Source organism: Saccostrea cucullata, unplaced genomic scaffold (genome assembly GCF_032062105.1).
Source record: "Saccostrea cucullata isolate Sc308-1 unplaced genomic scaffold, CSIRO_AGI_Scuc_v1 ctg1011, whole genome shotgun sequence".
In the NCBI taxonomy this organism is placed as follows: Eukaryota; Metazoa; Mollusca; class Bivalvia; order Ostreida; family Ostreidae; genus Saccostrea; species Saccostrea cuccullata.
Genome location: NW_026931569.1, coordinates 271,690 through 293,707, shown reverse-complemented (window position 1 = coordinate 293,707; position 22,018 = coordinate 271,690). Strand labels below are relative to the sequence as shown.

Below are 22,018 nucleotides of genomic sequence, written 5' to 3'. Positions count from 1 at the left end.
GTAAAGTTAAAGTCCTCACGTTTATCTTAGAGCTTGGTTGTTAGATTACCATTAACGTCTCTTTCAAGTAAAATGTACAAATTTGAAACAGATGTGTCAGACTGTGCTTCATAGTGATTGTAAACTCATTATTTACACACTGAGTTGTACATGATTTTTTCGTGTTTCACCGAACATGACAAGGAGCACACGGCAGGTGTGACCAGTCGGCAAGGGATGCTTCGCTCCATGGCACCTAATCCTACCTCTGATTTTTTTTTTCGGATGTCCGTGTTTGCTCTTCTCCAATTTTTAGATTTTGATCGTTTTTTTTTTTAGCTTTAAAGACTTTCTGAATCTTTTTTATCCGGAGGCCATAGTTCAGTGTATTGACATTGTTTTTCACAAAAGTTGATGATTAACTTTCAATATGTATTCTATTTATCGCACATTTGACTCCTTGTTTTTGATGAATCCTGGTGCCAATATCCGGATCTTCCTTCCGTTTGCTTCCTCGGTGATCACAAAATACATCGTTTAGTTGCTTTTTTACACAATGTATTTCATTTATTAGAGAGCAATATTCCACTTTATTTAGCTTCTGAAAAATTTATACTTCTGTATTTCTATATTTATGAAATTTTTACACAGAAATAAGATTTCTGGGATAAATTTTAAAATAATGTTTTACAAACACAGCACTCCAGGAATTGATCATATTTTATGATCAAGATTTCTTATTCCATGGATTTCCCTGCAAGTTATTCCCTGGAATTTTTATCTTAAGTTAAATAATTTAATCTTAACACGTCATTTGATTGGATTAAAGATTAATTTTATCTAGTATAACATAAGTTGTCTTCGTTTGATCACAATTAGTTACGTCAAAAACGTATTACTCCATTTGACTTTACTTTTAAAATATATGTTCAATTTGACGCCATTTTTGGAGGAAAAATTGTCTTTTTGTCAACACTAAAACTAAATCACAAGGATTGAATGAAGTTTATTTTAACTTTTACGATATAACGTAACTTGGGACAGTTTACGCTTTTTTATAAGTCACTTCGCGGTTAATAAGGCGTAAACTGCCTTAAATACAAGCAAATACAACTAACTGAGGGAATATACTGTAGATCACTTAATTTTCGCGTTATTTTCGCGATAGTCATTGACTCTTTATTAGCGAGACAAAATTTTCACAATTGTGGTCAATATAATCAACTAACTGAATCAAATTTTCGCATTGAATGCATAGCATCGCGTAATTACGCGAAAATAAAGTTCTCGCGAATAAAAAATGATTTACAGTACTGTAAACCAATTTTATTCGCGTTCGAGAAATTTTCGCGAGGTTTGCGATAGTCTCATCATCGCGAATATTTCTCGCCGCGAACGTGTCCTTAAAGTCTTTTTTTCTATTAAAACAGTTGTAAAAAGGATTGATCGCGAAAATAAATCGTCACAAATTAGTTTATTTTTCGGTAAATCGCGAAAAAAAAGTGGTCGCGAATAAAAGTTGGTTTACAGTATCCTTAGCAAAGAATCGAAAAAAGCACCTGCATTTCCGGTTAACGTCAATTTTTAATGTGTTTCTTCGGATAGACTTTACTAAACCGGTATCCAGAAAAACGCTCTAAAATATAGTGTCGCTAAAGTATATATATGAGATCATGTGAGCGATTGAAAAAAAACGATATTTTTTTCCTTTTTGAACCCCATATCGATTTCTACGGTTAAAACTTAAGTTGAAAACTTCTTTTTTACCTCGTTCTCTGAAAAATAATAAATACATATTGTTTATTCACAAAAATAATATTGTCAACGAAGCGCTTGCGGCGCTTGGTTACTGCCATTTCAATCGTATTTAGCCGTTTTTCTATGTATACAAACCATCAAAATGCCTAAAAGCTGAATTAAGATATTGCAAAAATTACAAAAGAAAATTAATTTCTTAATTTATTAAAAGAAACGAGTCACTAAATCTAATCTCTCGGATGGTATGCAAGGACTAAGACGTTTAGGCGAAATCTCCCGGGATTATGCTACACAGGCACTTCGCCACATAGGAGAATTATATGTGAATCATATGATTGGTTCCATATGAGAATCATAAAAAGGGCATCATATGTGAATAATATGCATATTTATATAATCACATGATTTACATATGTTATTCATATGATCCACATGTGAGTTGCCTCTTATGATACCCATATGAAAGGCAATGCATCTGTGGCTAAAATTCCTATGTAGACTAACCTCAATGAATCAAATAATGAGGGAGGACTAGCCCTAATTTCTCGGATTGATGAAACATATGGAGATAACGAACAGTAATCAATATCAAAAAATAATTAATGCGAGACTAACCCTAATCAGTTGAATACTTGTACAAGGACTAACATTAATCTCTAAGAGGGGGTGCAAGACGAAACCTAACCAGTCGAGTAGTGTGCAAGACTAACCCTTATCAGTAGAATGACATAAATATTACGTGACAGTCCAATTAGAGCGACGATATTTCGGGTCTGGGAACCGGTAAAATTAAGTCTTTATAAAGTCTTTGCACTTTCAATTAACATTGACGTAATCTAAAATCAGTTTGATTTCCATTTGCAAGATGGGAAATGTGAATTTGTTAATGTTTATTTTTTTTTGCAAAGACAGTAAATTAATCACATCTGCCAAAAAGGAATTGTTTTAGGTGCAAGGATGCGTTGTCAATTTAGCTTCCTGAAATACTCTGCTGAAGTTCAAATCCATTTTTTTTGTTAAGTCGTGATTCAGAAATCGGTTAAAAATCTGTCTGATGTTGTTTTCAAATTTGAATGTGTGTTGTTTCTCTGCATTTTTTTATTTATTAAGAACTCACTTCAGCATATGATAACATTTTGTTTTATTTTTTCTGAAAAATACAATATCACATCAATTGATCATTGCTATATATCATCATATATTCTTCATTTACAGCTAAAATTATCCTGATCATTTGGGATTACCTTAACTTTATTGAACTGTTCGATTACGATTTGCTGGGAACCGACGTTATTTTCTCTGCATATGAACCTTTTCAGAGCTTTCTTAATGGTGAATGCACTAATGCCGCAAATTTTCCCCAGGATCAGGAGCCACATCTACTCGACAAGAAATACAAATTGTCTACTTGAGAGACAGAAAAAAACACTCATCAGGCCCAAGGCGATATCTGTTCTAAATATGAGACAAAATTAGTGTTAATTCTTCTGTCAGATCACAATCTAAATTCAGGGCCAGTTCGCTAGGTTCACTCTATTGATGCTTAAGAATGCTTTAATTGTTCAAGTTCTGGGCCCAGTTTCATGTATTGGAAAACTGAACCAAAATTATAATAGCCATTGTTAATGAGTTTTTATCAATTAAGTACATGCTTTCCCATCCGGGGAATAAGAATTAGAACAAGAGGTTTCTCGTAAGTCCAATACCAATATTAGTTTTATCCTTCCCAGATTTTATGTCTGTTATTCTATACAATGTAGCTCAATTTTAGTACTGTCTGCTTTTGTAAGACTCTATTGGATTGAAAGTTTTGTTATCGAAGAGGGCAATACATTCGTTTAAGTAGAGATCGTTACAGACTCATCACTCATTTGAAGGATCTCAAAAGGCAGTTTTTATAACCATCCATTGAATAGTTTACAGATAAATGTATTAAAATAAAAACGAAGATCAATGAATAGAAACTCCCCAATACCATCCAATCCATTTTTACACAGTTCTTTCTTCCGCAAAGGAAGAAAAGATATACTATGTACTTGCCTTTGTAAGGGTACACAGTGTGTTGTAAGCACAATCATTTTACAAATAGACTCGAGTTTTTATTAATGTAACACGTTGTATAAATTCCGCTTCAGTTACCTGTAATGATTTTCGTGCTGTAAAACTTGTAATGAAACATCATCTGGAGTGAAACAAATGGAGATAACGAACAAAATGCAAGATCAAAAGTCCATAAACAATAAAAAATAAGAGCAGAGCAAATACGGACCTCCAAAACATTAGAGGTGGGATCAGGTCCCATGGAGGAGGAGCATCTCCTGCCGACTGGTCACACCCGCCATGTGTTCTTGCCATGATGGGGAAATAACGGAAAAATCAGTCGTCAATTCAGTGTATAAATAATGGCTTAAAACAATTAGTATGAAAAACGTTAGTTAGCATTTGACCCAATGAAAAACTGTATTTGCTAACAAGGTCATTGTATCAACCTTGGAACTTACGTATTTTACACAGGCGTGATTTTAAACGAGACTGTCTATATTCTTGTTTCATCAACTTGTTTTTCAATAATTTACCGTCGTTTTAGAAAATGTTCATACGTAGAGCATGCTCTTGCGTATCGAATCAACTGAGATGTATAAACTCCGTATGCAGGTGATGAATGTATATTGTTGCATAAGTAAGGGAAAGTTAAAGTCATCACGTTTATCATAGAGCTTGATAGTTACCATTAACGTCTTTTTTTTCAAGTAAAATATTTAAATATGAAACAGATGGTCAGACTTTGGGGTACCTTTTACCTCAAGCTCACCGGGATATATCGTTTCGACGTAAAAATGGAAATTCCATTGTTCATAGACAATACGTTGTCGATATATCTAAATGTCGAGTTGAAGGACACAGCAAGTTTTTTCTTCTTTTTACGTAAGATTTTGAACAAATTCTGCTTCATATGAAAACAAAACGTGGCTTGTGGTATCTTCAACTTTTATATCTATTTTAGTTTACTCGTACACACATGGAAAGAGTGAGGGGAATAGTACTTTATCTTAATTTGAAAGATATGGAGATAACGGACAGTATTCAATATCAAAGTCCATAAAACAATACAAAATAGGAGCAGAGCAAACACGAACCTTCAAAACATCAGAGGTGGGATCAGGTGCCATGGAGGAGTTAGAATGTTTTCTATTTCCGCTAACTCGTGTTACATATTGAAAGAGACGATGGAATACAATTTTATCTTAGAATTGTTTTCTATTTCAGCGTACACGTGTCCGGACCGTCAGCCTGAGGTGGGTCGTGAGTGTCAGAAGTCGTGTCACCCCGAGGACAGTCCCTGTAAGAGTGCCAGGAAGACGTGCCGGTGTGATGGGGACTGTGGATACAGCTGTATCAATCAGAGTAGGTCTAGAGTGTTTTATACAGGTGTGATGAGACTGTGGATATAGCTGTATCAATCAGAGTAGGTGTCTCTTGTTTTACACAGGTGTGATGACTGTGGATATAGCTGTATCAATCAGAGTAGGTGTAGAGTGTTTTACACAGGTGTGATGGGGACTGTGGATATAGCTGTATCAATCAGAGTAGGTGTAGAGTGTTTTATACAGGTGTGATGAGACTGTGGATATAGCTGTATCAATCAGAGTAGGTGTAGAGTGTTTTACACAGGTGTGATGGGGACTGTGGATATAGCTGTATCAATCAGAGTAGGTGTAGAGTGTTTTATACAGGTGTGATGAGACTGTGGATTTAGCTGTATCAATCAGAGTAGGTGTAGAGTGTTTTACACAGGTGTGATGAGACTGTGGATATAGCTGTATCAATCAGAGTAGGTGTAGAGTGTTTTATACAGGTGTGATGGGGACTGTGGATATAGCTGTATCAATCAGAGTAGGTGTAGAGTGTTTTACACAGGTGTGATGAGACTGTGGATATAGCTGTATCAATCAGAGTAGGTGTAGAGTGTTTTACACAGGTGTGATGGGGACTGTGGATATAGCTGTATCAATCAGAGTAGGTGTAGAGTGTTTTATACAGGTGTGATGGAGACTGTGGATATAGCTGTATCAATCAGAGTAGGTGTCTCTTCTTTTACACAGGTGTGATGAGACTGTGGATATAGCTGTATCAATCAGAGCAGGTGTAGAGTGCTTTATACAGGTGTGATGGAGACTGTGGATATAGCTCTATTAATCAGAGTAGGTGTCCCTTGTTTAACACAGGTGTGATGAGACTGTGGATATAGCTGTATCAATCAGAGTAGGTGTAGTGTTTTACACAGGTGTGATGAGACTGTGGATATAGCTGTATCAATCAGAGTAGGTGTAGAGTGTTTTACACAGGTGTGATGGGGACTGTGGATATAGCTGTATCAATCAGAGTAGGTGTAGAGTGTTTTATACAGGTGTGATGGAGACTGTGGATATAGCTGTATCAATCAGAGTAGGTGTAGTGTTTTATACAGGTGTGATGAGACTGTGGATATAGCTGTATCAATCAGAGTAGGTGTAGAGTGCTTTATACAGGTGTGATGGAGACTGTGGATATAGCTCTATTAATCAGAGTAGGTGTCCCTTGTTTTACACAGGTGTGATGAGACTGTGGATATAGCTGTATCAATCAGAGTAGGTGTAGAGTGTTTTACACAGGTGTGATGAGACTGTGGATATAGCTGTATCAATCAGAGTAGGTGTAGAATGTTTTACACAGGTGTGATGGGGACTATGGATATAGCTGTATCAATCAGAGTCGGTGTAGAGTGTATTACACAGGTGTGATGGAGACTGTGGATATAGCTGTATCAATCAGAGTAGGTGTAGTGTTTTATACAGGTGTGATGAGTCTGTGGATATAGCTGTATCAATCAAAGTAGGTGTAGAGTGTTTTACACAGGTGTGATGGGGACTATAGATATAGCTGTATCAATCAGAGTAGGTGTAGAGTGTTTTACACAGGTGTGATGAGACTGTGGATATAGCTGTATCAATCAGAGTAGGTGTAGAGTGTTTTACACAGGTGTGATGGGGACTATAGATATAGCTGTATCAATCAGAGTAGGTGTACAGTGTTTTACACAGGTGTGATGAGACTGTGGATATAGCTGTATCAATCAGAGTAGGTGTAGAGTGTTTTACACAGGTGTGATGGGGACTGTGGATATAGCTGTATCAATCAGAGTAGGTGTAGAGTGTTTTACACAGGTGTGATGAGACTGTGGATATAGCTGTATCAATCAGAGTAGGTGTAGAGTGTTTTATACAGGTGTGATGAGACTGTGGATATAGCTGTATCAATCAGAGTAGGTGTAGAGTGTTTTATACAGGTGTGATGAGACTGTGGATATAGCTGTATCAATCAGAGTAGGTGTAGAGTGTTTTACACAGGTGTGATGAGACTGTGGATATAGCTGTATCAATCAGAGTAGGTGTAGAGTGTTTTATACAGGTGTGATGGGGACTGTGGATATAGCTGTATCAATCAGAGTAGGTGTAGAGTGTTTTACACAGGTGTGATGGGGACTGTGGATATAGCTGTATCAATCAGAGTAGGTGTAGAGTGTTTTACACAGGTGTGATGGGGACTGTGGATATAGCTGTATCAATCAGAGTAGGTGTAGAGTGTTTTATACAGGTGTGATGGAGACTGTGGATATAGCTGTATCAATCAGAGTAGGTGTCTCTTCTTTTACACAGGTGTGATGAGACTGTGGATATAGCTGTATCAATCAGAGCAGGTGTAGAGTGCTTTATACAGGTGTGATGGAGACTGTGGATATAGCTCTATTAATCAGAGTAGGTGTCCCTTGTTTAACACAGGTGTGATGAGACTGTGGATATAGCTGTATCAATCAGAGTAGGTGTAGTGTTTTACACAGGTGTGATGAGACTGTGGATATAGCTGTATCAATCAGAGTAGGTGTAGAGTGTTTTACACAGGTGTGATGGGGACTGTGGATATAGCTGTATCAATCAGAGTAGGTGTAGAGTGTTTTATACAGGTGTGATGGAGACTGTGGATATAGCTGTATCAATCAGAGTAGGTGTAGTGTTTTATACAGGTGTGATGAGACTGTGGATATAGCTGTATCAATCAGAGTAGGTGTAGAGTGCTTTATACAGGTGTGATGGAGACTGTGGATATAGCTCTATTAATCAGAGTAGGTGTCCCTTGTTTTACACAGGTGTGATGAGACTGTGGATATAGCTGTATCAATCAGAGTAGGTGTAGAGTGTTTTACACAGGTGTGATGAGACTGTGGATATAGCTGTATCAATCAGAGTAGGTGTAGAATGTTTTACACAGGTGTGATGGGGACTATGGATATAGCTGTATCAATCAGAGTCGGTGTAGAGTGTATTACACAGGTGTGATGGAGACTGTGGATATAGCTGTATCAATCAGAGTAGGTGTAGTGTTTTATACAGGTGTGATGAGACTGTGGATATAGCTGTATCAATCAAAGTAGGTGTAGAGTGTTTTACACAGGTGTGATGGCGACTATAGATATAGCTGTATCAATCAGAGTAGGTGTAGAGTGTTTTACACAGGTGTGATGAGACTGTGGATATAGCTGTATCAATCAGAGTAGGTGTAGAGTGTTTTACACAGGTGTGATGGGGACTGTGGATATAGCTGTATCAATCAGAGTAGGTGTAGAGTGTTTTACACAGGTGTGATGAGACTGTGGATATAGCTGTATCAATCAGAGTAGGTGTAGAGTGTTCTATACAGGTGTGATGAGACTGTGGATATAGCTGTATCAATCAGAGTAGGTGTAGAGTGTTTTACACAGGTGTGATGGGGACTGTGGATATAGCTGTATCAATCAGAGTAGGTGTAGAGTGTTTTATACAGGTGTGATGAGACTGTGGATATAGCTGTATCAATCAGAGTAGGTGTAGAGTGTTTTACACAGGTGTGATGGAGACTGTGGATATAGCTGTATCAATCAGAGTAGGTGTAGAGTGTTTTATACAGGTGTGATGACTGTGGATATAGCTGTATCAATCAGAGTAGGTGTAGAGTGTTTTACACAGGTGTGATGAGACTGTGGATATAGCTGTATCAATCAGAGTAGGTGTAGAGTGTTTTATACAGGTGTGATTGGGACTGTGGATATAGCTGTATCAATCAGAGTAGGTGTAGAGTGTTTTACACAGGTGTGATGGTGACTGTGGATATAGCTGTATCAATCAGAGTAGGTGTAGAGTGTTTTACACAGGTGTGATGAGACTGTGGATATAGCTCTATCAATCAGAGTAGGTGTAGAGTGTTTTATACAGGTGTGGTGAGATTGTGGATATAGCTGTATCAATCAGGGTAGGTGTAGAGTGTTTTACACAGGTGTGATGGGGACTGGATATAGCTGTTCAATCAGAGTAGGTGTAGAGTGTTTTACACAGGTGTGACGGGGAGGGGACTGTGGATATAGCTGTATCAATCAGAGTAGGTGTAGAGTGTTTTACACAGGTGTGATGGGGACTGTGGATATAGCTGTATCAATCAGAGTAGGTGTAGAGCGTTTTATACAGGTGTGATGGGGACTATAGATATAGCTGTATCAGTCAGAGTAGGTGTAGAGTGTTTTACACAGATGTGATGGAGACTGTGGATATAGCTGTATCAATCAGAGTAGATGTAGAGTGTTTTGCACAGGTGTGACGGGGAGGGGACTGTGGATATAGCTGTATCAATCAGAGTAGGTGTAGAGTGTTTTACACAGGTGTGACGGGGACTGTGGATATAGCTGTATCAATCAGAGTAGGTGTAGATTGTTTTATACAGGTGTGATGGGGAGGGGACTGTGGATATAGCTGTATCAATCAGAGTAGGTGTAGAGTGTTTTATACAGGTGTGATGGGGACTATAGATATAGCTGTATCAATCAGAGTAGGTGTAGAGTGTTTTACACAGGTGTGATGGAGACTGTGGATATAGCTGTATCAATCAGAGTAGATGTAGAGTGTTTTACACAGGTGTGACGGGGAGGGGACTGTGGATATAGCTGTATCAATCAGAGTAGGTGTAGAGTGTTTTACACAGGTGTGATGGGGACTGTGGATATAGCTGTATCAATCAGAGTAGGTGTAGAGTGTTTTACACAGGTGTGACGGGGACTGTGGATATAGCTGTATCAATCAGAGTAGGTGTAGATTGTTTTATACAGGTGTGATGGGGAGGGGACTGTGGATATAGCTGTATCAATCACAGTATGTGTAGTGTTTTACACAGGTGTGATGGGGAAGGGACTGTGGATATAGCTCTATCAATCAGAGTAGGTGTAGAGTGTTTTATACAGGTGTGATGAGACTGTGGATATAGCTGTATCAATCAGAGTAGGTGTAGAGTGTTTTATACAGGTGTGATTAGACTGTGGATATAGCTGTTCAATCAGAGTAGGTGTAGAGTGTTTTACACAGGTGTCACGGGGAGGGGACTGTGGATATAGCTGTATCAATCAGAGTAGGTGTAGAGTGTTTTACACAGGTGTGATGGGGACTGTGGATATAGCTGTATCAATCAGAGTAGGTGTAGAGTGTTTTATACAGGTGTGATGGGGACTATAGATATAGCTGTATCAATCAGAGTAGGTGTAGAGTGTTTTACACAGGTGTGATGAAGACTGTGGATATAGCTGTATCAATCAGAGTAGATGTAGAGTGTTTTACACAAGTGTGACGGGGAGGGGACTGTGGATATAGCTGTATCAATCAGAGTAGGTGTAGAGTGTTTTACACAGGTGTGATGGGGACTGTGGATATATCTGTATGAATCAGAGTAGGTGTAGAGTGTTTTACACAGGTGTGATTGTGGATATAGCTGTATCAATCAGAGTAGGTGTAGATTGTTTTATACAGGTGTGATGGGGAGGGGACTGTGGATATAGCTGTATCAATCACAGTATGTGTAGTGTTTTACACAGGTGTGATGGGGAGGGGACTGTGAATATAGCTCTATCAATCAGAGTAGGTGTAGAGTGTTTTACACAGGTGTGATGGGGAGGGGACTGTGGATATAGCTGTATCAATCAGAGTAGGTGTAGAGTGTTTTATACAGGTGTGATGGGGACTGGATATAGCTGTATCAATCAGAGTAGGTGTAGAGGGTTTTACACAGGTGTGATGGTGACTGTGGATATAGCTGTATCAATCAGAGTAGGTGTAGAGTGTTTTACACAGGTGTGATGGGGACTGTGGATATAGCTGTATCAATCAGAGTAGGTGTAGAGTGTTTTATACAGGTGTGGTGAGACTGTGGATATAGCTGTATCAATCAGGGTAGGTGTAGAGTTTTACACAGGTGTGATGGGGACTGGATATAGCTGTATCAATCAGAGTAGGTGTAGAGTGCTTTATACAGGTGTGATGGGGACTATAGATATAGTTGTATCAATCAGAGTAAGTGTAGAGTGTTTTACACAGGTGTGATGGGGACTGTGGATATATCTTTATCAATCAGAGTAGGTGTAGTGTTTTATACAGGTGTGATGAGACTGTGGATATAGCTCTATCAATCAGAGTAGATGTAGAGTGTTTTACACAGGTGTGACGGGGAGGGGACTGTGGATGTAGCTGTATCAATCAGAGTAGGTGTAGAGTGTTTTACACAGGTGTGATGGGGACTGTGGATATATCTGTATCAATCAGAGTAGGTGTAGAGTGTTTTACACAGGTGTGACGGGGACTGTGCATATAGCTGTATCAATCAGAGTAGGTGTAGATTGTTTTATACAGGTGTGATGGGGAGGGGACTGTGGATATAGCTGTATCAATCAGAGTGGGTGTAGAGTGTTTTATACAGGTGTGATGGGGACTATAGATATAGCTGTATCAATCAGAGTAGGTGTAGAGTGTTTTACACAGGTGTGATGGAGACTGTGGATATAGCTGTATCAATCAGAGTAGATGTAGAGTGTTTTACACAGGTGTGACGGGGAGGGGACTGTGGATATAGCTGTATCAATCAGAGTAGGTGTAGAGTGTTTTACACAGGTGTGATGGGGACTGTGGATATAGCTGTATCAATCAGAGTAGGTGTAGAGTGTTTTACACAGGTGTGACGGGGACTGTGGATATAGCTGTATCAATCAGAGTAGGTGTAGATTGTTTTATACAGGTGTGATGGGGAGGGGACTGTGGATATAGCTGTATCAATCAGAGTAGGTGTAGAGTGTTTTACACAGGTGTGATGGGGACTGTGGATATAGCTGTATCAATCAGAGTAGGTGTAGAGTGTTTTACACAGGTGTGATGGGGACTGGATATAGCTGTATCAATCAGAGTAGGTGTAGAGTGTTTTACACAGGTGTGATGAGACTGTGGATATAGCTGTATCAATCAGAGTAGGTGTATAGTGTTTTACACAGGTGTGATGAGACTGTGGATATAGCTGTATCAATCAGAGTAGGTGTAGAGTGTTTTATACAGGTGTGATGAGACTGTGGATATAGCTGTATCAATCAGAGTAGGTGTAGAGTGTTTTACACAGGTGTGATGGGGACTGGATATAGCTGTATCAATCAGAGTAGGTGTAGAGTGTTTTACACAGGTGTGATGGGGAGGGGACTGTGGATATAGCTGTATCAATCAGAGTAGGTGTATAGTGTTTTACACAGGTGTGATGAGACTGTGGATATAGCTGTATCAATCAGAGTAGGTGTATAGTGTTTTACACAGGTGTGATGAGACTGTGGATATAGCTGTATCAATCAGAGTAGGTGTAGAGTGTTTTACACAGGTGTGATGGGGACTGGATATAGCTGTATCAATCAGAGTAGGTGTAGAGTGTTTTACACAGGTGTGATGGGGAGGGGACTGTGGATATAGCTGTATCAATCAGAGTAGGTGTAGAGTGTTTTACAGAGGTGTGATGGGGACTGTGGATATAGCTGTATCAATCAGAGTAGGTGTAGAGTGTTTTACACTACCACCTTCTGATACAGGATTGTTAATGAATTTATTACAAATATATGTTATATATTTATGGTTCGGACACCTTCCTAATCTGGATAGCTAGTCACCTTCGTGCCCTGTAATTTATTTCTTAAAGCCTTCTCTGTTGGTTTGTTGAACGTCCCTTCGAGAAAATTTCACTCTTATGCCAGCACCTACTGCGACACGGGACCTCGAATTCTACGGCCTCATACAGACTCTAAAACAAACGTTCTATACAACTGGGTTACGCGCGCGCGTGATATTTGTAAAGCAGTCTTCATACGGTGGGCGATGCCGGTAAACATCCTCTATTCGTTCCATATTTCTTGGTTTCTATGCAACTAAAAGGTAAAGATAACGAACAGACATAGATTTCAAAAACAAAAAATATATTTACAGCACTCATTTATAAAAAGGGCATATTTTACGGATTCCCGGAAATCTAGACAGGATTTGGAGCTTCGGAGGAGTTAATATCCTCTAACTGCAAAGTAATATACCCCAACTATTAATGGAACTTTTTGGAGATAACTTCTTTTGGGTTCTGCAGGAAATTTGTATTTTTAATGGAAAGCTATAAACTAACACCTCAAGGTCACAGTACCATTATGATGGTTGTTTGAAATCTTTTAACAAATGGATATAAATAAAAATATATCATTCTGAAAGTTATTGTTTTACCGCTAGTCTTTTCTTTATACTGACGATAGAATTCTTCACTTTGCGAGTCACTCCTAGAAGCTCCACTTCTTTTATTTTACATTAGTATAGGGAAAAAAGCACAGAAAATACTTTTACGATAATTTTTTACAGATCACAGATGTGAGAAGTTGGAGAAGACAATTCCCAATGGCCGGGTGGACATCAATCCCCAGAATATGTTCGGAGGGATCGCTACTTATGAATGTGACTGGGGATACGAGATTCAGGGTCAAAAGGACCGGGTGTGTCAGGGAGACGAAAAGTGGGGAGGAGAGGCCCCTAAATGTGTCTTATCCAAAGGGAGCGGTAGGTGTATATTACAGACCCCCAAAATGCAACAGAATATTAACCCTCTGAAAGACAAGGTTTACGAGCTATGATAAAACATCTTTGAAGGTGTAGTGATAATTTAATAATGTGATTATGGAAGCCGGCGTAAAAACTTCTACAGACAATGGAACATGAATTTAATGTTCCTGGACGTTTGGTTTGATTTTTAATGTTATTTTGATTTTTAACATTTTTAATGGCATTCTCCTAAAGTAGTTCTTATTTTAACATCCATGTTTATAAAGACAAAGAAGGATGTGGGTCCCCACCAAAAATAGACTTTGCCACACATAATGGCAGAGAACTCGGCCCGGGGGAGAGGTATCCCTCAGGAACTATGCTGCAGTACTCCTGTAACAAGGACTACAGGAAAAACCCAGATAACGTGGAAAGAGCCTGGTGTATTGTGGGTGGGGAGTGGGTTGGACCAAAAATGACCTGTCAAGGTAGGTCGTTTTTATGCTTAAATTTAAGCATACACATTTTTATGGCTATTCACATTGATGTTTTAAATCAATATTGGGATGTAAAAACTATGATTTCGGCCCTTTTCCTACTTCATCAGCTGCTGGATGCCCTAAACCTCCAGAGCCGCTTAACGGGGGAATCATCATTCCCGCCTCTACTGGAGTCAACTCAAAAGTCCAGTACTTCTGTAATCCGGGCTTTTATCTCACCGGAAGGTCAGAACGCACCTGTCAATCAGACAGCACGTGGGAGGGAGACGAGCCTCGATGTGAAAAAGGTGGGAGTGGTGAGCTATTTTTGTGGATTTCTACTTTAACCTATCTTGGCTTGATTTTTATTGATTAGATTTCATGGATGTGAAAATTTTAATATTATGTCAATGAACATTCTTTAAACACATGCACAGTATCTTAATTGTATGGAAATTAAAGGTACATAATTTTACATATTACATTATTTGTGTGCAACTACGTGTATCTCACTGCCAAAATAAATATTGAAAGCAATGATTTTTCTAATTGCTTATGAAACATGAAGAAACCTGTGGCCGCCCGCCGTATGTTGAGAGAGCTTTCCATGACTCTGGTGAGATAGAGAGGTTCCCTGTGGGGACTCAGATCCAGTACCGGTGTCAGGAGGGATTCATGCTGACAGATCGGTACGCCAACAGCCGCGCGGTGTGTGAGCGGGGAGAGAGGTGGGAGGGGCCACGAATGTCCTGTAAACGTGAGTATCCCTTAAAGTTCCACAGCAGATAATTGTTACCATATGGCTTGGAAGTATATTCAACTTATCATTATTAGCATTCTAAATATTAATTTAATCTCTTTAAAATTAAATTCAAAATTTTAACCCTGAATTATGCATGAAAAACCATATAACATCCTTGACAAATATGGCTTACTATCATACATGAATATAAAGTCTTAAAGATCTATTTCATTTTAGCGGTTGAGTGTGGATTTCCCTATACAGTAGAGAATGGTCATATCGAGGGAATAGACTTTACCTACCCTCACTCCGTCAGGTTTGTGTGTCGGGAAGGCTACAGACTGATAGGGAATGAGACTTCAACGTGTCAAGCAAACGGCCAGTGGTCCTCCGAGTCCCCAAGCTGTGTGGGTAAGTGATAGGCAAGATGTTAAATCCAACTTCCTTGACTCCCTGTTCTGTAACCCATATTGCCTCCTACCTATGAATTAACCAATCTGTTCTTTCTTAATTCTGAAAAACATCAAAGATTTTTATGGAGTTTTATTTAGTCTGAAGATATCTTAGAATATGTGCCCTTTTTTGCTTTACTTTAGCAATCGACTGTCCAATCCTTAAGTTCCCCGAGGGTGGGAGAATACGGGGTTCCGGAAACGCTTTTGGCACCGTCCTTCGGTTTGAGTGTGACGCAGGTTTACAGCTTGAGGGCTCCATTGAAAGACGCTGTATGGAAAACGGGGAATGGAGCGGAAATGACGTCAGCTGTACAGGTATGTGATCAAAATCCCCGGATCAAAATTTAATAAAAGTAGGAGGCAAATGGGTTATATTTCATATGAAGAATATTTGCAAAAGAGTTATATCAGATGATCAACTGAATTCTTTTCTTGTCTCTAAAGCAGAAATTGACTGTGGTTGGCCGAAGAACTTTTGGAATGGTTACGTTTTAGGAGAAAAGACAACACTTGGATCTACATTATTTTTCAGGTAAACATGGATAGCTGAATGATCAATTAATTTATGTCAATGAAGAAACATTATCACTTTGAGTACCAGGTCATGCTTTACTGCAAATAAACTGAGAGAACTCACAAAGAGAGTTTCTGAAGAGAACTTAGTTTCCTTAGAACATATTGGTATGGATAGAATATATGAGTTATTTCCATTAAATTAAGGTGTAAAACTAATATAAATAGATTATCAAAATTTTCAACCTCTACTACTTTTGAAATAAAAAGATCATGGCTCTACAGATTTTTATCATTTGTGAAAAATACAAAGCAGAATCATTGAAAAAAATCTGCCCGTCTTTTGAGAAAACAGTCTACGATAGTGTTTATATGTGAAATGTAACTTTCCTAAAAATGGAGATATCGAAGAACATTCGAGCTTTAAGCGCATTAAAACACTACAAATTGGGAGCAGATCAAACAAGGACTTCTGAAGACATCAGAAGTGGATTCAGTTAACATGAAGGAGTAATGATCCCCTGTCGACCGTGAGCTTCTTGTCTTTTTTAGCAGGGACAATGTTCGATAGTGTTTGTGTAATGTATCTTTCATTAATTTTCTGTTAAGAACAGGTGCTTACGCACGATGGTGTTTATATCGAGTGATTGAAGTTGATATTATTTATATTTTGTATGTTGTGAACACAGGCACTTGGGGTATGGACCCCACCCCCACCCCCTTTCCATTAAAACAGCTTGTATAGACAAAAGAGTTTCAGTATTGATAACATATAGTGCATATTAGAATAGAAAAATAGGGAAAAGGTGACTCGAACTCGGATTAAAAATAGAAAAAGTGAAAAAAAAGGGGGGGGATTCCATACCCCAAGTGATTGTGGTTGTGAAGGCTTCTTGTGATACTATTTAGCATTCTAAGAATAAGTTATGTTTTCTATTTGTATATTTTGAGGGCAATATGTTATACTGTTTCTGTTTTAGAATTTTATGTGATGTTTCTGGTTTTGTATTCTAAAGTCCACATTCGATGATGCTTCAGTTTTGAAGACACATTGTTTTGCTTTGTTTTGTTTTGAGGAGACTGTGGAGTCTATATATAAGTGATATGTGGGTTAAGTTTGATATAGATGTCGTTTGTTCGTGAAGATAACACAAAAATTTAGTTACTTCAAAAATATCCAAGCAGTACACAAATATGATAAAGAAATTAAAAAGACTACACTACATGAACAAATGTTATTGATCTGGCAGGAAAAAAAATTAAAAATTTTGTTCGCAATATTATAACTGTATTTTAGAAAAACTTAGTTCTATTTTACGTCTGGAAATCCAACGTATACATACAGTGAACTTAGAATCCTTAGAATTAATTTCTTCAAATGAAACATACGGAGATAACGAATCAGTATTCAAGACCAAAGTCCATTAAACAATATAAAACAGGAGTAGAGCAAACACGGACCTCCAAAACATCAGACGTGGGATCAGGTGTCATCAAAATCAGAATAAGTTGTTTAAATCTTTTAACATTTCAGTCAACAAAAGGACTTATTATCTACACTACATTTACTGGATTCCTAAACTTGACAAATCTCTTTACAAGTAAAGACACATTGCCGTTTTCAGCAATTGTCATCATAAGCCCCTATTTTTTCTTGACTTTAAAAGAGAAGCTTCATGAGTTAAACAAGAAACTTCATTGAGTACATTGAGACATTCTTCAATAAATATGGAAGTTGGAAATTTTCACATTGTTCTTAACACATGTTATTAAAGTACACAAATACACACCGAAGTTGATATTAAAAGGATGCTTAAATTTCTTATTGACAACAGTTATGTGTTTTATGGAGAGCAGGTCACTCGGCAAACTGTTTGAATTCCGTTGTGCACTAATTGTGCTTCCCTTACTAGATGATATTTCTTGTTTTCTTATGCGGCAGAAATTATTCATAAACTTCGTCATGAAAAGAAGAAATAGGTTGTGCCTTCAAATCGTTATTCGGACATATCGAAGACGATTTATCAACTTACATAAAAAAAAACTTCCATTCATGTTGGTTCAATATATCCATGTGAACTTGGAAGAAGAGACACCACAGTATGTTACACCTGTGTTTTACAGACGAAAGGGGTCAAATTATTACTTTATTGTTCTGAGTTCACTTCTCCAATGTCAACTTTTCAATTCTTGTTTATGTAGTTATGTTTCGTTATCATTTGCATATGGTGTAGACATCTCCAAATACTGTTCCAGAGCATGCATGCTCTTAGTACGATAAATTTTATAGACGTTATAAAGACTTCCTTCGATAATTTTTAACTAACCAAGATCATGGAGTCGTATTTTGTCTCATGTGTTTTATACCAGATGTTCATAGTAAATTTTACATCAGAAGGTTTCATCTACTTGATCAATATAATGGACTCACGGCGGGTGTGAACGGTCAACGGGAATGGTTACTCCTACGTACCTGGCCCACCTTTTGAGTTTCTGAGGGTTCATGGTTTATGCCTTGTGTAGTTTGTAGATTATTTTTAGATCGAACGCTGTTTGATATTTTAATCCTTTCCATATCTGGAAAACTATCCATGTTTCTGGTTTTGAGGACTAAAATAAAGATACTTTTTCTTACTCGTAAAGATTATACAATGTATTTGATTATTCTTTCGAAGAAAGTATTGGTGTAGAATCATCTTTGATGCGTCTGCTTAAAATGTATGATAAATAAGAAAATAACGAACGGAAAGCAAACTCTAAGTATTAAAACATACAAACTGGAAGCAGAGCAAACATGAACCTCTAAAAACATCAGGTTAGATCAGCTACCACGTATCATGTGGTAATATTCGATTATTTCTTGTAGTGAACACTTTGAATATAATTCTGATATTTTTTTATATTTATCGTAAGGGTCATATTATGGTTTGATTTAGTTGAATATTGTCGACGTTATTTGATATTATTTTTAGTGTTGTATGATGAGGACTGTATCTGATACTGTGTCTATTTTAGTTGTGTCGTTAGAACAACTTTTGATGGTCCGTACTTTGAGACGAAGTGTTTGAGTAATGGACAATGGTCGAATGCACCGCCGACCTGTTGGGGTGAGTACCTTTCTGTGGAAGTACTTTTAGTCACATCATTTTTTCTTCAACTTAAGCTTTTTCAAAGTATTTTTTTCTTTCTGATTTAAAAATATCCATAAGCATATCTAAAAAAAAAATTTAACTAGATTAAGAAGAGAAAACTCTAATCTTTTTAATTTGTTCAGTTCGTTAACAAACCTATTTTTTAGGTCAGTGTTCGATTCCAAACATCGAGAATGCAGAAGTTCAGGGTTATCCCATAGGAACATGGATTAACCACGGGAGCACCTTTGAGTACAACTGTAAAAATGGACTGGTCCCAATAAAGTCACGCATTGTGACGTGTTATAACGGAACCTTTACCCCTAGCACCCCTAAATGCGTTCCAGGTAATACACCTTCAGTACTTACAAAGGCATAATCCGCATAATTTTTTTTGTTTCAATGATATTTTAAATTTCTTATACCCATAACTTTACATAAGCCTTCTCCTTTGAAATCAAGGAATTAACCATGCAATTAGATTTATTCTCTTACCACATGAAAAATGGATAATAAGCATTTTTGTAATATTACATCTGTGTATGTTTGATTATTATACTGAAACAGTGTGTGAATAACACAAGTTAAAAAAAATTGATATACCTTTATGAAGTTGATGATAATGATATTAACAGCTCCTTGTCCATCGCCCCCACCCCATGTACAGAATGGCATACGACTTTTCATTGGTCAGGAGCATGGGCGCAGGGCGCGTTACATTTGCAATAATGGATTTATACTGAGAGAGATGAACCAGGATTCTCCCTTTCTTATTTGTGACAAAGGAAAATGGACCGGTGGTAATCCAAGATGCGACGAATGTGAGATTTCATCTTTGTTTTCTTTTTAAGATTAGTTTAAATTTATATATTAACATTTGGTTTTTCTTTTCCCTTAGCTAATTATGAAATTATTTTATAGGCACATTTCTAATAAAGACATATGAAATCTCATACAGCAAATTAAAAGTTATCTTTCTTAGCTAATACTCTAAAAGCTATTCCTGTGTAAAATTTTCACTTCTTTTTTTTACTCTAATTAAAAGTATCACCTGAAGCACTCACGAATCTTTACTTTATTCATTGTGAGGGTAGTATTTTTTTTTTATCGTATTCCTCTTTTGCAGTTTTTTGTCCAAATCCCCGGACAATATCAAATGGAAAAATCATCAAAAAGGAACCACAAAATCTTCGGTTCAACTTCCCTCCATACGTAACAACGATAAAGCACGGTCAGAGACTGGAATTTCAATGTGACCCCGGATATGTGGTTAACGGAGCCAGTGGCGCCACCTGTATCAATGGAGAGTGGATCCCCCCGCTAGGGGACGCAGGTTCGCATTGTAAGCCGCAACAGTACCTCCCCCTACCCCGTCTGTGGACCCCCCGACCAGACAAGAACTTCTACGAGCCCTGAGAAATGAAATCATAATCTGTCAAGGCGTTATGGAACAGATTCATTTCAGTGCCTTTCCAAAAAGTGTCTTCGTGCAGTTTTAATCTCTGTCATTATAACCTTATCATCTCTCATTCTTTTTATCACACATTAATCAAAAGGAAACAGTAACATTTTAACGCTTGAATATATTTTACATTTACAATGTTTCTTGTAAATTAATAAAGATTGAAATGGTTTTGTAACGTAGCTAAGGAAACTATGTTAACGTTGTACTAAGTGATCAAGAAAAAAATAGTTTTGTTTGTTTCAGGGTAGATATATAGAGTTTATTATTTTGATTTACTTTTGGGTTTTTTATCTTTAGATTTTTAATATAGAGTTAAATGTGTTTTTAATTTTTTTTTTTTTTACATAAAATCATTTATGTATTATTTGGCGAACGTTTTTATTTTTTCAAATGTTTTTATCTTACTTTTTCTGCATAAAAAAAATTTCAATCTGTCCTGGAAAACGGTTAAAAAACTTACTTTTCTTCGTGTATCTACTTTCATGTTTTTGTCTGTTATATTTGAAATAAATAAAAAACTACACTCAGATCATAGGTTTGGTGTCTTTCATGAAAAACAAAAATTTACAAAAAAAAAACAAACTTTGTTCTTGTAGTAGAATTTTCTGTATATTATGTATAAAATGACATTCACATGAACTTCGAATGTCGCTGCAAAGAATTTTTTTTAATTTATGCATAATTATACTAATAAGCATAACGGATTAAATCCACTACAACGAAATACATGTATGTGTATTATATTCTGTGAATGTTAAAATACATTCATGCTGAAGTAAGTCAATAAGCACACAAGTACAGAACAAATGGTTAATAAAAAAAATGAATTGGGCATCGTTTTAAGGGCTTGGCATTCATGTGAAAAAAAATTAGCATTAGTATATCAAAAGAAAATATATGGAGGTAACGAACAGTATTCAAGATCAAAAGTCCATAAAACAATACAAAATGAGGGCAGAGCAAACATGGACCTCCAAAACATCAGAGGTGTGATCAGGTGTCATAGAGGAGTGAGCATCCCCTGTAGACCGGTCACACGCCCCGTGCTTTCTTTGTTATAATCTGGAAATGACGCGAAAATCCGTGGACAATTCAGTGTGTTTTTATAATGGTCTAACAATTGGTATAAAAACGTTAATAACCATTTGACTCAATGATAAATCGTATTTGCTGACAAGGTCATTGTATTGACCATTGAATCTACGAAATCATGATTTTAAAAGAGACTGTTGATATTCTAATTTTTTCATCAACTTGTTTGTAAATAATTTTCTCGTTTTAGAAATTGTTCATACGTAGAGCATGCTCTTCGTATCGAATCAACTGAGATATATAAACTCCGTATGCAAGTGATGAAGGGATATTGCTGCATAAGGGAAGTTGACGACAGAAAAATGAAAGGCATCACGTTTATCATAGAGTTTGGTTGTTGAGTGCCTTTAACGTCTTTTTCAAGTAAAATATAAAGTATGAAACAAAATTGTTAATTTTTATTTTATGTTATGTTGATTTGAAATTTAAATTAAGAATTGACTTAAGTCAAAATTTCAAATCAATATAACATGAAAT

The 22,018-nt window shown here is 37.2% G+C and overlaps 1 protein-coding gene across 9 annotated transcripts in view; it reads left to right on the top strand.

The window, feature by feature from the left end:
* LOC134233012 (protein lev-9-like) overlaps window positions 1-20,914 on the top strand; it is a 52,428-nt gene extending 31,514 nt beyond the window's left edge. The window contains exons 2-14 of one of the 9 annotated variants that reach the window (XM_062715010.1): window positions 5,005-5,104; window positions 9,211-9,248; window positions 13,488-13,682; window positions 13,952-14,152; window positions 14,272-14,451; window positions 14,712-14,900; window positions 15,123-15,296; window positions 15,482-15,655; window positions 15,785-15,872; window positions 18,869-18,960; window positions 19,152-19,331; window positions 19,620-19,805; window positions 20,111-20,914. In XM_062715010.1, the coding sequence (XP_062570994.1) occupies window positions 5,005-5,104; window positions 9,211-9,248; window positions 13,488-13,682; window positions 13,952-14,152; window positions 14,272-14,451; window positions 14,712-14,900; window positions 15,123-15,296; window positions 15,482-15,655; window positions 15,785-15,872; window positions 18,869-18,960; window positions 19,152-19,331; window positions 19,620-19,805; window positions 20,111-20,400 (2,087 nt within the window). In that variant the 3' untranslated portion in view covers window positions 20,401-20,914. Of the gene's footprint in view, window positions 1-5,004; window positions 5,143-7,371; window positions 7,410-9,210; window positions 9,249-11,314; window positions 11,327-12,609; window positions 12,643-13,487; window positions 13,683-13,951; window positions 14,153-14,271; window positions 14,461-14,711; window positions 14,901-15,122; window positions 15,297-15,481; window positions 15,656-15,784; window positions 15,873-18,868; window positions 18,961-19,151; window positions 19,332-19,619; window positions 19,806-20,110 lie in introns of those variants that run through there. The other 8 variants (XM_062715008.1, XM_062715006.1, XM_062715009.1 and 5 more) reach the window with 8 other exon arrangements.
* The last annotated feature ends 1,104 nt before the right edge of the window (window positions 20,915-22,018 follow it).